Here is an 18,769-nt window from a genome sequence, read left to right as displayed (position 1 = left end):
GATGTCGCTAAACTTTCATGCCGCCAGATGGACCCTCTGTCGGCCAACGGGGAAACTACTCCAGCTGCCGTGCGTATCGGCCGGTAAAGAAGGGATTGACTCGACCTGATGGACACCAGGGAACAGGCGGTACCAACGGCTGGGCTGGGGATTTTGAACAACATTACTGAATATTGGATATTATTATTGTCATAGACAGTGAAGACAATATTAAATTTCATCATAACCATTTTCTTAGCGTTTTAAAACTGCATATGGGATTTTGTCCATATTCTCATAGAACAAGTATTTGAATAAGTTCATAATAATATATAATTGATAGTGTATTTATAAACATTATTCCAAATAAATTGAGACCAATTATTAACATGTAAAAAGACAACCCACTTCAGGAAAATGTTTAGGACCATTTTTATATTGATTTCTGAGGTTGTAATTCACTAATTATCTAACCATGTCGCTATTTCCCGCAGGAGTAGGCAGAGAGGATGGACCGCCAAACAACTCGGTCTTCACATATACACTCCTTTTTCATTCACATTCATAAAAAATAAACATTTGGTTAATTCGCATCATATATTTTCTTACACTCCTCTCTTCACTCATTTGCTCTATATGACGAAACCATCTAAGGGTCCATTTCTTAAACTTACTCACTATGCTTACATCAGCTTTTCACTACTTGCGAGTCTTCTTATTACCGCGCGTGCAGGTAGTGCAGTGAGTGAAGCGGATACCAAATTAAGTGGGCCTCCAACTACAAACTATGCCGCTATTTAAGGGGCCGAAGACCGATAGGTCTCCCGGCCAAGGGGAGTCAAAAAATATCGGGGAACAATTAAAAATATTGTCCCTGAATATTGAGGGAACCTCTCGATCAAAGGTGGATTTTTTATTAAAAACATGTGGTCAACGAATGCCCGCTCCATTCATTCCCCGGCGGGATTGATGAGGTCCACATGGCGACGCCTGAGGCCCTAAAATGGCTCGCAGATCTAGATGTCCCCCTCTGACCCCCCACCATACGAAAGAAGAAGTCTTCTTATTTTTCACACAATCATACGTAATTTTCCAACACACACACATATGCCTCAGGGATCTCATTTCTACAGCATTCAGTCTACTTGCATCCTTCCTCTGGCAGTTCCATTCCTTTACATTTAATCAGTTTGTACATAAGTATTATATAGTAAAATAAAACCAATTATGGATTTCCTCCTTGTGACTTTAATTGAGACAGCATAATATGGAATAAGTTATTTAAGTTTGTGAGAAAGGAATATGAATTGAAAATTACAATTATATATATATTATATTATAATTCGACTCCGTACCTCATTCTGGTGTCTTTCCTGATCCTCCTTGACTTTTTCTACCATTTAAACCTCTAATAAACACTCCTGGCAATAATGAGAACAAACTTTTAATTTTGCAGCGAAATCGGTCTGGTAGTTTTTAAGTCTACAGGGCACAAACAAAAAAACATTAATTTTTAAATAGTTACATCAATAAAAAAAAACCTTTCATTCAAATCATGTAGGAGAAGTGTATGTATATATACATGTGTTTATTTAAATATATATAAATACTTCTACCGCTTAATCATAACCACGTAAACACCTCAGCACAGGTTCTCCCAGTGAGGTGTTCACGAAACATATAACATTACCAGAGATGTGCTTTATTTCAAATAAATCCATTTCAAATGGAAATGCAAAATGCAAAATGGGTATTTTCCATTTTGCATTTTAAATGCTTTTCTAAAAACCATTTTGCATTTTGCATTTTAAATGCTTTTCTCAATGCATTTTCCATTTTAAATGCTTTTTTGCAACATTCTTCCTACTATCTCCACTCATCTTTTTTCCATACGCCCCAAATATCAGTCGGTCCTCAACCTCGCTATGACAGATAATTTACATTATTTGTCAAGTTGCTCCCTGGTAGGAGCCCTGGCAATTGAGTGATACCATTACAAAAAATACTGATTCACTGAACATGGGGCCATGATGCTGTAATATTAAATGTTAGATAGCAGTTTCTATGTTTTTACGTCCCGCGCAAATTTTTTGTGGTTTCATAATCTGTAGTCGTGGTGTTTTTGGATTTAACATCATGTAAATGATTTACCATCATAATATGTTTGTTCTACATTGATGTCCATTATTAAATGACAAAATTGTTTAAAAATTCTATAATTATTTTAATTGTTTGAATGAGAAACCATTTTGCATTTTCAATGCATTTTGAAAATAGGTATTTTGCATTTGAAATGCTTTTCTAAAAACCATTTTGCATTTTGCATTTTCAAATGGAAAAGTTTTGACCCATTTCCATTTTGCATTTCAAATGGTTTTGGGTACCCATTTTGCACATCTCTGAACATTACCTTCCACAGTGTCACCTACTCAAACCTACCTCACACCCAGCATAAAACAAACACCATACTAACAACAGTTTTAAATATATATATTATATACAAATTTAAATAATTTGGTAGACACTGTAATGTATGTATAGAAATAATTAAATAAACACTCAAGACAGCAGGAAATAAATAAAACACACTTATTTCTAACTAAAAATCCTTTATTCTGCACAATGTTTAAAGAGTTACAATAATACAACATAGATATTTAATTTCTAATTTACATAGTTACAAGAATATAATACTTTTCATGAAAACAATAATAATATCATCCCTTTTCTCCTGATCCTGTGTTTCATTGAAAATACGTTTGTAAAGTAGTGGTGTAGCTAAGAAATATGATATAAAGCTAAAAAGTATCTCATCTTGACAATAAGAGACTTATATTGAACTTAAGTTGTGTAAATATGTCCCAAATGTCTTATTGAAAAAGTTCTATAAGAGTTTGGAAATGGATAACAATAATATGAAATCACACATCGAAACCAGGAATGAATCAAGAGGAATAGGGCTTAGCTGGTAAATGCTGTCCTCAATTCTAAACATATATTGCATAATATTTCATAAGACAATACAATAAAATTGTGCAATTAATATTATTTTATAATATATTTTTAATAGCTGGAATGTCTTAAATGGAATGAAGTTGAATACTTTGTTTAAATAATTTCTATGAAAATTGACCTCAGGTCAGTGGCGGCTCGTGACTTGGGTGTACAAGAGTGCTAATATTACAAAAAATGGCATTATTGATGTTGTTGTAGCTGAAAAGGAAACAATTCCATTTCACTGCAAACGAGTTGATAAATAAACAAAACAACACTTTTTTAGAAGACTTATGTAGTAAACTTGAATTCCTAGATGCACAGCGGGTCATCCCAAGATATTAACTAATCAAAAAAATGTACACAAGGCTTCCGAAACCCAGTGTACAAACACATTATTCAATACTTATAAATAAAAGTACTTTTATACATATACATTATTCAATACTTATAAGCAAAAGTACTTTTATACATATACATACTCAAGCCACTGAAATATTGTGGTAGCCAAGTTCGGTATCTACAGATTACTTGGTACTAAGAAAAGTTCATAACTTCTTCATATTCATATTTCTAAAGCAGGGTACTCACCTAACCGTGTAACATGTAACGTATCTGATACTGTATCAAGTGAGTACGTAGGCACGAGCCTACTGCGAGCCGCTCGCGGGTGGACCGCAGTGTGCTCGCAGTGACCCTGTTTCACTGCGAGCACCATAGCGAGCACTAAAGGCGGATCCGGGAGGTCGTAGCTGGATACGCGGTTACCGTGGACGAGCCGTACCCACTTGCAGATTGAAACAGTATCAGATACGTTACATGCTACACTCTTGGTGAGTACCCTGCTTTATATGGTTTCTATAATGACATGCATTTTTTAAGTTTTTGTTACATAACAATTTCCCTTTTCATTATATTTTATTATTCTTATTCTTACATGAATCATGTGCGACTGCCATAGTACGGGCAAGAACCTAGTGTGGTAGTTAAGAAAGTCACCAAAATTGTATTTTTTTAAATATTTATTTACATCACAGACATAGGAATTAATAGACGAGAAGATAAAGGCGAGGGGTAAAATCAACTGTTGAAGAACGAAGGGAGTGAAGATGACTGTGATTCGTCAATAAATCAATCTGACAGTAAATAGGCATCTCGCATTATAATATCACCATTTACTTCTTAAAAGTAAAATCTGCTTTGAATGAATAGACATTTTTACATGGGAGCGCAAATTACTCGCCACGTTATGAACAAATTTGCGAAGTCCAAATTCGGCAAAGTAAGGCAGCTTCTATATTCAGAGTCGTAGTTAGTTTCAGAGTATTTAGTTAAGACACTTTTATAAATGTTCATAATTTACTTCCCAGCAACCAACCAGCTTTGTGTTTCGCGTCCAGACGTTTCTCGATGTGATAGTAACAACTGATTCATATTATACGATGTGAATATGCTTAAAATAAAATAAAATAATGCTTATATATGGAATGTAATACAACAATTGGGTTTATTCTCTTTTTTCGCATCTATTTTTACCAGTTTTCATAGTACAAATAAACATTTTGCCGTGTTATTTCGTAAAATGAACCGATGATGCCTCGACCATAGTTCGCACAAGAATGATGACGTCACGTTTTCAAATATCACTTGAGGCCGTACGCGAGCCCAGCCGGCTCAATGGAACCGGTATGGGGAGTGGGGATAATACGCTTTTAATCACTTAGGGCAGGTCTACCTAATATTCATATGTCTATGATTTACATACATTATTTTTTACGTATTACCTCACAAGAGCTCCCCTGTCTGTATAGTATGTTCAGACAGGGGAGCTACATCACCACCCGGTGAGGTAACATTGTGAGGCGGGTTAAGGTAGGGGCTGTAGGAAGGGATTTATTAATGGGGGTCTTGAAGAGACCTGGATTATATGAAGGAGGTAAGAAAATATTTGTGTGTCCTGATACCACCACAGGCAATCTGTCAGTGGTGGCACTATACCCTGGTACATTCATATATAAAATTGTTTTTTTACCGTACATACTTACAATCTTTTTAGACCCTGTTAAAATTCAAACCCTTTGAATATCACTTTCAAATTTACTAAAAAAACTTACAATATAATACAGATTTTACCTTCAGAAATTCCTATAAATATTAACAAAATATAATATACATATAAATATCTCTCTTTATCCAAATTAATGAATTTGTCAATAATTGTGCAAACAACGTGCTCGCCACCACATTGAAGTGGAGCATATAACCAAAACCTCAGGAGGTTTTGATTTAACTGACCCCAAAGCGAATGGCCAGTGGCGGTTCCTACTCTACTTCTGTCTACGCGTAATACATAAAATAATATCAACGAACATACACATATCACCGGTTAAGAGCGAGAAGTGGCTAACTGCAATTCCATCATTCGAGATAAATCCAAAATAAGTTTTACTGCATTTTAAAATAATGAGATTTCATTTAGGATAAAAATATAGTTACATTGCATTGTATGCTTTACCTAGTTATATATAAAATATTATTGTATTTATAATTATAAACTATATTTTTTATACCTAGGACAGTTTGATCAAAATGATAAAAAATAATCGTGGTCTATTAAATATCCAAATTGTAATTCAGTCATTTTAGCCACATCTAGCTCTTAACTGACCATATATTAACTTATGTTAGTTAGCCACTTGTAGCTCTTAACTGACGATAGATTATCGACAGTACCTAATAAATTTTCAAACGCCAAATTTTTTTTAAACATTTTTTTCCTCAAACGGCCTTGAGGAAAACATTTTCCCTCAGAGCCTATGACATCTTTGGGGATGTTGTGCTGTGTTAAGGGTCTAATATCTAAAAGTCAACTTGTGTTGGGTTTACTACTGAATTCCTAGGATGGCTAGCGGGAAGCGACAATCCGTTTATGAATGACAGAATGAAGTTATGAATACTATACTCAGTCGTTAATTTACTTACAATATTTTCTAATACAAAGTAACTTAGTTTACAGAAGAAAAAAATTTCCTCTAATAAGTCAGGTTATTTAAATACTACGCTTGTTTAACCTTTTGAACGCGTTAATATGCTCCGTTTTATCTATACCCGTACGCGGTACATATTTTCAAATACCTATGCATGCAATTAAATGTCAAATTATAGCATTCTGGCATGATTTATAGGACTATATAGACGGAACAGATTATTCTCCACAATATGAAAACAAATCCTCGTGTGTCAACACTCTTAGATGTTTATAAAAACAAAAACATAAAATTTCATACAAAGACGAACCGTATCTTTTGAATGTGGTCCCGCCATTCACTCGGCGTCATAAATAAACCACTCTCGGTGTGTGTGTACTTAGGCCACTGTGTTTATAGACACAAGTGGGACACCATGATCACTTATCATTCTTAGTTATGAAAAGTTGTGAATGACAAACGAGTACTAACGCCATCCGTTGACAAAAATGTAAGCTAAAGGACTAAAAGGCGCGAAGAGGCGCACTTGGTTATCGATCTTTTTTTATGAAATAAAATTTTATTTTTGAGAAATTCTTGTAAATGTCAGCATCGTGATAGTTCTACAAATGTCCAAGTGAGCAAGAAATACATTTATGACGAAAGAGAGCGGGAATATCGGCCGTCAAAGTTGCCGTATCAACTGTTGATACAGCCGCGTGTGAGTATAGACTTTTTGCCGTAACAACAGTTGATACGGCCGCGTGCAAAGAGTTAACTTTAAAAAGGCAAAATATTCAAAATATATATGTATATATTTATGTGCTTGCTTAGATAAAATTTGCCATAGAAAAAAAGTTGTAAGAGTAAGTGACAACATTGACTAACATGGAGTAAACCTAATTTTGAGTGCATTTTCCATCGTGAGTGTTTGAGTGTCGTATAGTAGATGTATTGTAACAACCATCATTTCAAGAATAACCTCATTCAAAGTTTAATGACACACATTACATAATATGTGTATTGTTTCATAATGCTTTCACACAAACAAAGTATTGGATTCCGTTAGTCCTAACTTCAACTCGCACTGTGTAAGTGGGTTACCTACAGAGCAACGCTAACTAACTAACGGCAGTAGGTTTTCAGCTCTGGCTTACTACATTGAAGTAATAATTACTTTATTTAATATTTCAATTATCTTTGCAACGTAAATATGTAAGTACCTTCATATCCTAAATACTTCACAAAATATTTAATTTAATTTTCAATATTTCCTAAATATATAAAAAAAGTACTTATCTTGATAAGGGAGTATGTCAATACATGTTGCCAGTATCAAACTAACTCAGTCCTACTGCTAGCCGGGGGCGACCCACCCACTAAGCTATTGACTAATAAATAAAACTTTTTAAACTGTTCTTCACAATACATATTTTGTTACATAAAAAAATAGTCATTTTATTTAGGTTAAAAAAAGTAACTGTAAAGTATTCACAAAGTTATAAGACCTGTTTTTATATACAATAGTACTAAATGGTACAATATTGATACAAAATGTAAAAATTCTAAAGTACGTGTGGTATAAATATTATTTTGTAATATATTTTTCAAAATCTCATTGGAAATAATTACAAATAATAAGAACAACGACAGTAATTGTTCAAAAACCCTCTTCATTCATTCCAAATACTTTTGGGTATCGTATTTTGGTAACGTCTGTTGTGTTTTCAAAATATTATTAATTTCTGCAATTGAGTTTCACAATAAATTTTATTAAAATATTTGTACCTACATAACACAAAATGTTTCTTTTATTTTCGAAAGGTTAATTGTATTCTGGTAGGTACCTACTAGTTAGGTATTTTAATAGTAGCGATGCAACAATTGTAATGTATTATGTATGTAAAAGATTTATATGTTCCTGACTATTACAACATTAGAAACAGATTAATTTGTATTTTTTGTAAAACTTCTTGTTCCGGCCTCTGTCAGTGAGCAAATGGGTGTGTTTAAATAAAACCTGCGTCTTCATCGAATTAAATATACTGTGCGTTTGACATTTGCAGGTAACAAATGAACACACATACAAATCTACTTAGCGGTATAGGGTATTACAAATATTGTTAAATATAACTAAGCTACCAAGGTTATCTGTACAGATGTAGGTGGTAGTATGGAGTAAGTATCTAGGAATGAAAGGCCGAGGCTAAAAGCAGAATTACTAAATCAGCAACACAAATTATTGAAATGCTGTAAACTGTGGAAAATATAAAACACATAATATTGCAACAAATGGGAGGATGACACAATGCCAACTTAAGTCAAGTGTAAATCCCTCGTCAAGATGTTTCCACCTTAAGAGTGAAGTGAATCGTATGCACCATTGCTGTAATATTTGTTTCTATCAACGATCTGTCGGCAACTTGGGGAGTCATCATTCACCGAGGAACCAGAGCTGTATTGGCGTGGGTTGGAATATATGTGCTGCGGTGAATCCAATGACATTGTGGATGATGATCCGAAGCTCGTGTCATCTTTACCGAGTCTGCCATCGGTGGAGCTCGGTGGGGAAGTTCTATTTATGGGTTTAAACAACACCTCAGTGGACTCATCGGAGTCATTCTCTCTGCGAACTACGGGTTCCTGTTCATCGGTGTTTCCCTCGTGTACTGGGGTATTGTGATGGATCCCATATATGGGAGCCATGACTCCGTTGTGAGCTTGGTAGCCCATATCAGATGGCGATGGGGAGGGATGGTGGGAAAATCTTTCATTTTCGCCATAACTGAGTAAGCAATCCTCGCTGGGAGACCTCAGATCTGAATGCGTATCTGTTTGGGATGTCGCTACTTGCATCACACCACCTCCCGGGAGTCGGGGGAAATTTTTGATGGGAATACACGTAACTTGGTTGGTCTTGTGAAACGGCACACCTTCAGAGATTGATTGCAAACTATTAACATTCAGCGGCAACTGGTTTGGTAGAGAGTCTTGGCGAGGGCTGATAGGCGGTGGCTGGCTGGGAGCGCCTTCTTCTGAGTTTTGGGTTTGTTCGTCAATTTGAGGGTGGTGCAGTTCCTCGCGGGTGTTGGGGCTGATGGGTGAAAGGGGTTGGGGGGGCAGTTCGGGGATGGTGGGCAAGGAGGGGGAGTCCTGCACAGGCACGCCGATGGGTCTGGCCCGGCGCGCCAACACCGGGGACAGAGTGTGTGGGTTCTGGTGAGTGAGCTCCAACGAGGCTGGTATCTGCCGGGAGCCCTGTAATGTGAAAATGAATTATGTTTATTTAAGTTCAATAAATGAAACAAGACTCATTAAACAAAGCAGATATTTGTGCGATTCTATGAAGGGTGGTCAGTAGCATGGTGGGTAGGATACTTGACTTGCAGCGGGACGGGCAAGGTCAACCCATACCTGGTAACCTGACTTACTGCCTTTTCGATACGAATAAATCTTAGCGAAAATATCTGTATCTACTATTCATTTTTTTTAGAAAATCATCGTTTCTAATGACTTTATATCACCTATTAAAGGTGTGTTGAATTGTCACTGTGTTGAGTTATCATGGAACCATAAAGTATAATATAAGTATAAATTCCATAAATTTCACAGTCCTCCTCACTAGGGTTTCCTGTTCTGAGGCGGTCTGTAGTTTTAAACTTTTGTATTTAGTTTCAAGTTGTCTTTACATCATCATCATAATGTTTGTAAGTTGAATATAACTTTGTTCTCTGAGCCATGTTTATACTTTTCTTTTAAATATATTCATTTCCGTTATTTTTTTGTTTGATTTGGTAGAGCATTGTACCTATACTTTTGTAGAATAGAATTTAATATTTCTCTCTTCAAAATATGTACTCAAACTGGGAGTAACCAGTTTTAATTTTGGTTTTTTGCTCTGTTTTTTTTTTGTTGGGCAGTGGAGCATTCAGATATGTTTTTTTTTAAATAAAATCTTTTTTGAAGACCTTTTTGTTTATTGTAGACTAGGAAGTTTTAAAATATTTCTTCTGTCGAATTGTCTTTAGTACTCCTTTTTCGGCTATGTTGAGCCGCATGTATGTAATTTTAGAATAAGGTCATCTGGTCTAGGATATACCTATCCTATTATAGAGGAACATTATGGCGTAGGTCTTCGGAAGCTCAAAATATAATAGTTGAATATCAGACTATTTGTTTTTTTGAGAATAACATAAAAATATATAGAATTCACAATAAGAATGAATGACTGAAACTGCATACACTAGTAATTCTGTGAACAATAGATTTTGCGTAACGTTAATGATTTATCCCGGTTTGGCAGCACTTATTCTCGAACACGGCTACCATCTTGACAGGATTTACCAGACCCGGAAAAAACAAAAAAAATTACAGACAGCTTAATTGCAAAGTGGTCAACTTGAAACAGGGCTTGGCTATGCTTAGTCAATCAATATACATATAATAAGTGATCGAAAAAAAAATTGAGAAAAGTATGTTTTGGGTGGGTCTGTGAGTCTGGAGTAAACTCACCCCCCCCCCCCCCACTCTCTAATCCCTCTAAGAGAGCATGTAGATTTTGTATTTAATAAAGTGGTGTTAACAAAGTAATTTGACTTTAATTCATTACTTAAGTTGTCATATTTTTGTATGTAATAAAGTGGTGTAGACAAAGCTCACAGATTTTGTATCTAATAAAGTGGTGTCAACAAAGTAATTCGTCTTTAATTAATTAAACATGACATCACAAATTAAAAGCCTACCTTCAGACGAACGATTATTAAAAATAAAATCTGCTGATTCAACCAAACAGCAGAATATCTGGAAACTGACCATGTCACCGGTTTACTGCCATCAGTCAGCGACATTTTTGTAAAAACTGAGTTAGTAATAAGTCGTAACCTATGTCGAATAAGATGTTTTCATAGCTATTTAAGCAAATTAATAGTCCCTAAGTCCATATAATACCAATAATTGTGAACACAAAATCATTAACATATTTTAATGACTTTTGAAAGAAACTTATGTTTTTTGGGTGTAAATGAATAAAAATGCCTAAAAAGGGTATTGCCAAGCAATACAATACAATCATTAAACATTGGTAAGATTCCGAAAAGTCAGAACTGGTACCTTCTTTGTTCTCAGGATAAATTTCTGCAGGCGGCTGCGGTAGGTTCTGTGATTTCGGATACAGCAGACCAGCAGACAAGCAAACAACAGCAGTAAGAGTATGCCACAAATTACTATTACCGTTGAAACTTCCTTTTCTAGCTGTTCAACACGACCTGTAAACCAAAAATAATAAATATACACGTTGAATTTAAATATCACTAGCAGATAAAAACCTGTAAGTGAGGGTTTTTTCAAAATATCAGGGCTCCACTTCCGACTAAAACAACAATCCTAAACTGTTCAGTCATTGAGATAATTATACTTAGATCGGTGCTAGCTCGTTTTAGATTTGTAACTCGCAATGAATGACGCATGCTATCAAAAAGGTACAAGTGTTGTAAACAATCTCTATGTTTTATTAGATAATGTAATAATATAAATATATACAGGGTGTGTCAGTACGTAACCAATAGACTTTATCCAATTATTCCTGAGCATATTTGGAGTAAAAAAGTAGATGCCATTTTGTCATCTGTCAATTAAAAACCAAAAATATTTTTCATTACACGTCGCCACTGATCTCGCCTCTCTACAGTGCTGCTGGAACGAGATGGATTGCGCATCACAGTGATGAGCTAGCTCATACCCAGGGTTGAGGTGTGATTGGTTTGTTTTAATTGCAAAAATATATCATCAGACGATTCAATGATATCTTCATGTTTTTACTACAAGTGTGCTACAGAATAGCTGGATAAAGTCTGTCCGGTACGTGCTGATATACCCTGTATCTACAAAGTCTTTCTGATACATGCTGATACACCCTGTATCTACAAAAAATTAATAGACTGAGTAAAAATGTAGATAAGTAGAGTAAAATCTCACTAATCTGGCAGCGAGCCGGCACTTTGTCAGGCAGGATTTTAACTACCACGAAGGTGAGAAAATAACAATTATTTTATTGTATTTTAAGGCATTGAAAATTGAGAAAGGGTCCATGGAACAGACTGGTTGAACTGTCTCATTTGAATCTTGGGAAAATTAATTTAATGCGCTGGATCCCCTTTGGATTCTTTGAATGACATGTCATTTTTTCTGTGGTCAAAAACTGCTTTTGAAAACATAAAGCGTAAATTTTATTTAAAACACCCTTTTTTATAAAAGTCTTTCTTCAATAACCAATTTCAAGCGTTCTCGAAGTGATCGAATCACTTCGTGACCATTATATTGTTGGATTAGTGAGATATTACTGTAAGAAATTGTAACAAACAATCTACTGCGTACATAATATACTCACATTAAAAATATTCTTCAGCCAGAATTCGTTCCTAGCAAAACTTGGAGCGTCATGCAATGGCGTCTCGTGTTAAAATACATGTTTTTTTAATAATATCTTCCATCCGCTGATAGATAGCATTTCTGTATTTATTGAGACAGGTGTCACTGATGGGCGCTACAGACGACTCAATCTGGTTGAGCAGTTGTTATCTATCTGGTAGAGAAGAACGTGAAGTTAAACCGTGTGGAGGTGCTATATATGCGATAATGTAAGCACTCAAGGGTTGTTACGCAACGGTTGAACCAACCAAATTGAGTGGCCTGTAAGGTCCATAATATCGTCTTTGAACGGACTGAAGCATAGACAAATAATAATAATACTATATTTATGATTTAGGTTAAATTGTAAAAAAGTAACAGCAAAAGGAATGTAAAATCGCCAAACAGCTAATTTTTCATATAATTACATGGGATGTTTTTGTAGACATAAGAACAGGACGCAAACAAAATCTTACATAACACATTTACATGTACAATTTGATATACTATATATAGAGCTGCAATTCAAAAATTCAATGCTAGTCAAAACAATAATTATTAAAATATACACAAATTAACATATAACGAATTAAAATTTTATCATAATTTAGAATAGATACATTGCCAGTTTTGTTATTATATACACAATTATTGAACTTCTTTGTTTTTCAGAACTCTATGAAAACTTGTATTATACCTGCTTATATCGTTCTACTCAGTTTATTATTTTCAGTTATGTACTGTATACTTATTATTGTACTCCTGAATAACTTACTTAAAAATGTAAATACGTAAAAGCCTTCAAGGCGTGAATAAACAAATAAATAAAATTTTGGTGAGACAAGAAGCAAATATACCGCCCAGAGTTTTGACGGCCGGGCGGAAAGCTGGCCGAATGAAGAGCGTCGTCCCGTCTTGCCACGCTTGCTACGCAAGAGTCGGTTTTAGCACCCTAGACTCAACAAAAGATGTTTCAGATGGATTATTTTCACATTAGTGAAAGTAGGTAAGGAAGATCAGATCGCATTATTTTTAATAGCTTTAAAACGAGATAATTGCACGAAAACATCGTAATGATGAATTCTACTTACCAAAGAAGCCATTTATCAGATATTGTCAAGAAAACTCCACTAAAAAATAATTGAGTTGGTAAATATTGTCTAATATCAGGACTGAGTCATTTAGACACTCGCTTGTGCCTAGATTGCATGCAGTTGGCAAAACTTTCGCAAAAATAGTACATGTGTTCAACTGCACGGAATATAGTTACAAGAAGGCTAAAAAAACATACCTCAGTAATAATAACAATTAAGGTTAGCATAATACTATTTTTCTGCGTGGGTTCTATATAATTTTACTCTTGATTACTTTTCCATTGAATTATTATATACATATTTGTAAAAGCCCATATGGGGATGTTTTTACGCCTAGTAATAAATGGCAAGAAAATAAGGAAACTGATGATTTTCCCGCAACAGGAAGATCTGCGTTTCGAAGTGATTTCAAAATCATCGCGCATTTTAACATTTCAGAATATGCAACGCCTTTATACTAATACACCATGATATTATGAAAGAAATATATGTTACGCAATTTCGCCATTATTTGTTATTTACAGTCAGTATTGAGTCATAATAATATCAGAATGTTATGCATAAAATTAAAATATTTATATCAATATTTACCCTTTAAGCCGTCCACTGATTCTGCACCTTTCTTAACGTACACCGAGTCGTGAAGGTAATCTGAAAATTATAAAAAAAACGTTTATAATGTTTATGTTTAAAATTGATATAAGTATTTTTATAAGCCTAAAAAAAAAGTATCAGACTTAAAAATTTTTGCAGTGCAAAATTTCCTACTTACGAATCCCTTTACGGGTATGTTTTATTGAATAACATGACAAATTAAATTATTTAAACTATGGTTAAAAAAACATTTTAATATTTGTGCCCTTATTACACAAAATAAAATAAACAAGCATTTTGGCGATGTTTCTTTTGCGTTAAAAAAAAACAGGCAGCGGCTGGTGGAGTTTGAACCTTATCACCAATTGCGTAAAGTCGGGTCTCCTAATTTTCAAAACATCGTACAAAAACACGTGTTTAGTTTCCATCGGCCACCGAAAACAGAAACATCGTGGCCCTCTCAAATTTTTTATGTTTACGCAAACATTTGGTTCATGAGCGCACGATTTCGCTCGATTGTTACGCGTCGAGGTGGGTCGCATTAACCCTTGAGGCCAAAAAAATGACACATTTTATTACAAAAATGTATTATAAACATTACTACCAGAATACCACATTTTCCAACTTTTTTGTCGTTTCATATAAAAAATCAAAATGTATCATAAAAGTAAGTGTACAATGTGCGTTACACTAAAACTCCGAAACGAGTCACAGTACGATCAAGGGAGTTACATATGGTGTGGTGGCCCTCTATCCCCCATCCATGAAGAAGGTTCCCGTTTTTACCAGAAGGGCGGGCTTTTGAAAATATAAGGGATGGAAGTTTCGCCATCTAGAAATGTCTGGAACAGTCGAGAATTTGAGAGTATTCGAAAGCTTTCCATAACATTTCAGAACATCCTGGAACATTCTGGAATGTTGTGGAATGTTCATGAATAGTCTGGAACGTTCGGAAACATCTTGCCATATAAAAATATAGCCTTATTATATTTGCGCTCGCAAAACTCGAAAAGTAGTCGACCGACATCGGTAAAATTTTAAATGTTGTTGTTATTAGCGCCCGGAGTGCTGAGAGATCTTTAAATGGTAGAAGAAATTGGGGATGCCCGAGGAATACTTAATGCATTATCTCTCCACTGGAATGATATACGGAATGTAGTTTTTTTATGTAACAAAGTGGATTTTCATAATACTACGTGAAGTGAAAAGTCAGAGATGCCCGAGGAAGATCTGAATCAAATAATTATTTGTGGTAAAATGAGGCGAAAGTGTGAACGAAAGAAGAGGTGTACGGACAATGGAAAGAAATGGAATGACTTGGAAGTGAATGGTTGAAGGAGTCGGGGGCGCCCGAGGAAGACATGGCACGAGCAAGTGAAACAAATACTTATTACAATACAATAATATTATTTCCTTTATCCTCAACCATCATAAGTTCCCGAGCAACGCCGGGAAATTGTCAGCTAATTAAAAATAATAATATAAAACAAAAAATATGGAAAAAATTAGTTGGAACATGATATTGTTGATTCCGAATTTTAAATAATGAGATTTTAAAACAGTGGTCGAGTGGTTAAGACGCAGTCCCGGTAAAACAAGAGATCTTGGGTTCGATTCCTAGTTGTTACTGTTAGTTTTTTATTGTCTGTGTCTTGTTCAGTTTCATGTGTCGTTTAGATTTAATAATTATAAGGTTAACTAAATATACAATGGATTACGGTTGTTAGTTTAAAAAACACTCTTAAGAAATGATGCATACAATGTTGTTTGCTGTCTTAAAACCTGATTGATTTCAAGCCCAGATTGGATGTAAGACTAAGTGGATTTGAAACTGTTCGTGCATTTAACGTCTGCATGTTTTAGTCGATCAAATTTCACCACTAAAAATAACGAAACGATGTATGAATATGTCGAACTGAACTACCGAACTGACTCCAGTAAAACTGATAACTATCGCGCAAACACTCACCAGCGACACCCTGTTGAAAATGAAAAATGCTGCTTTATCAATAAATTATTATATAACTGAACTGATAAACCCGATAGAAATGTGTTGGGGGCGTGTCCGTGCGTCAGGAAAAAATAAACTTAAATTACTACTTCTGGAGAAATTGATCAGACATATTATAGCAAACACGTATGTTTTGGAAAATAATGGTTTATTGAGAAATATTTAGAAGTTATTTATTTATCATACCTAATTTGACATAATTAAACTATAAATTAAATTTATGCTTTATTTATAAAAAAATACCGAATCAAAAAAATTCCACAACTTCATCTCAATTCAAAGATGACAAAATAATATTCGATCAAATCATTTTTTTAATCACCCGATAATTTTTTTTTTCGCTACAATACATATATTTTAAAATGTACTATTCTGTATATATGTTTAAAATGTAATATTCTACTTAAAGAATGGAATATTAGAAAATCACCATTCCAACTGTATTAGGTTATCGAGTAAAAAATAATGAACAATTACATTTTATGTAGAACTATGTATTCACGCTCTGAAAATTGATTAATATTTCCTTGACAATTATTATACTTAAAAACAGTATTGTAAAAAAAAAAAAAAAATTATAATGGGATAGGTTATAATAATCATTACTTAAATTTAACTAGTGTAATAATTGCATGTAACGATTTATACACATTATATATGATATACACATGTGTCAACTATGATAATCGACTATGTCAACTCAATTTATTAAAATTATCTAAACGTAGAATAGTTAATGACCTAATATGTTTATATATAATCAAAAATTCAATAATTGACAGCCCTGAACTATTATACTTGATTTCTTTACATATACCTCGTAAACCAACATCGAGAAATGATCTACCGTTCTATTGTGATAATTCCAACACGGAATCACAATTCTATACCCCCGTTCGCCGTATACAAAATATAGGTAATGACTATAAAGATGTTGTTGATATATTCAACACATCATTCACCAAATATAAACAAGTCATTACCTAATTTATTTCAGAAAGAAGAACATCAAATATAATATACTTTAACTACAGAAACTACGTAGCTCTGTTTATCTTACCAATGTTTTGTAATTTTCATAGTAGGTATTATATTTTATCATCTTGCTTGGTGGAGTGTCTAGTTTCCACTTTATTTCGTTTTTGAAATTGTTTTTCTTTTAGAGGTTGTATTTTATTTTGTCTTCTATTTTATTTTGATTTTGTTTTTGGATTTTTATTGTGCTTATTTATGTTATTTCTAATAAATAAAAATAACATGTTAAAGCCCAGCCGGGCGTGAAATTAGAAATAAATATGTAATAATCGTTGTTGCCACCAAATCTCAAGCCACTGAATAATAAACGGAAACGGTCTTGCGCTTCAACCATACGAATTCTTTACGGGTATGCCAAGTTTTATCTTAGGGTATTTTATTTAGTCATTGCATTTAATAAATCACTATTCTTGATATATATTTCTTGCTGGAACTTCCCGTGAGGAATTTCTGATCCTGGTTTCCTAGAAGACTATGTTCCGTTGCTGATGTTTCTTGGAAAAGCTTAAATAAAAGGTTTTTTTTATTTAAATGATAATATATTTCAAAATAATATAAAAAAACTATACTAACAGACCTAACGATTAGTCATAATAGACCCGATATAGTTTTACATGACAAAATTTAAAAAAATAACTTATATCATTGATGTAGCTATTCCAAATTCCTGTAATATTCAAAAATCTGTTAATGAAAAAATAAGAAAATACACAGATTTAGGAAATGAGATAAAAAGAATTTGGCATTCTCAGACTATAAAAATATTACCATTCGTTATTTCGGCTACTGGCATTATACCTAGCTCTCTCATTAAAAATTTAGGCGTATTAGATCTATCAAAAAAATTATATATAAAAATGCAAAAATCAGTCATTTTAAATACATGTAGGATAATGAAAGATTTTTAGAATATTTTTGTTGAGGGATCAGTAGGATTTATAGGCCCTGTTAGGAGTTCTACCGAGCCGAACTCTCTGATATGAAAATATCTGGAGTCGGTGAATTATTTTCCCATTTGATCTCTGGTGAGTTGACGTGTTGTTCTTGTATTGTTTTGTATTTATTTTGCTTATACAATGCACTTGCATAATTTTGTTTGACTAGATGATCATTTGTGGAAAATTGTGTGGAAGGGTTTAGTTTTTCCTATGGGGAAGATTTAACCCGGATATAAAATCGGAAAAGATAAAAAAAATAAAGTATAATTATTATTAACTACTCCCACCACTGTTACCTTTTTCCTTCCCAGAACTTCCTCTCCTTCCTTTCCTTAAAAATATTTTGCACACAGCATCCCCAAAGATGGCATAGGTCCTGAGGGAAAGTATTATCCTCAAGGCCTCTTGTGTGAAGCTATCGTAAAAAAGTGGATTTTTTAGTCTTCCATTCAAATTGCAACAGAACGCATTATCCGTGCGAATGTCTAGTTACACTGTGTTGATCGTTCCCTTCCAGAATACGACTAGAAGCGTTGCATTTTTAACATATTTTAATTGGTGGCTTGAAAACTGCAAATTGCAGACTATACCAAGAACAAATATCATAAAACAGTCGCTCTGAATTAATGAATTGCCACTCTAAAAGATGAATTTCTAAAAGGTTTCACACTGAGAGAGTTTCGTGGTCACAATATTATTATACAGGGTGTCCGGAAACTCGTAGTACAAGCGGGAAACTGGTGAATCTACATC

At 34.1% G+C, this 18,769-nt stretch overlaps 1 protein-coding gene across 1 annotated transcript in view; it reads right to left on the bottom strand.

Annotated features, from left to right (window-relative positions):
* Window positions 1–2,568: 2,568 nt before the first annotated feature.
* Window positions 2,569–18,769, bottom strand: part of grnd (grindelwald) — a 32,951-nt gene continuing 16,750 nt past the window's right edge. Inside the window, exons 3-5 of the mRNA XM_089649816.1 lie at window positions 14,030–14,089; window positions 11,049–11,203; window positions 2,569–9,197 (exon numbers count right to left, since the gene is read on the bottom strand). Coding sequence (XP_089505942.1) covers window positions 8,295–9,197; window positions 11,049–11,203; window positions 14,030–14,089 — 1,118 coding nt within the window. The 3' untranslated portion in view covers window positions 2,569–8,294. The remainder of the gene's footprint in view (window positions 9,198–11,048; window positions 11,204–14,029; window positions 14,090–18,769) is intronic.

Source organism: Hesperophylax consimilis, chromosome 31 (genome assembly GCF_061612785.1).
Source record: "Hesperophylax consimilis isolate HC1 chromosome 31, BYU_Hcon_1.0, whole genome shotgun sequence".
In the NCBI taxonomy this organism is placed as follows: domain Eukaryota; kingdom Metazoa; phylum Arthropoda; class Insecta; order Trichoptera; family Limnephilidae; genus Hesperophylax; species Hesperophylax consimilis.
This window is presented reverse-complemented; position numbering and strand designations above follow the sequence as displayed.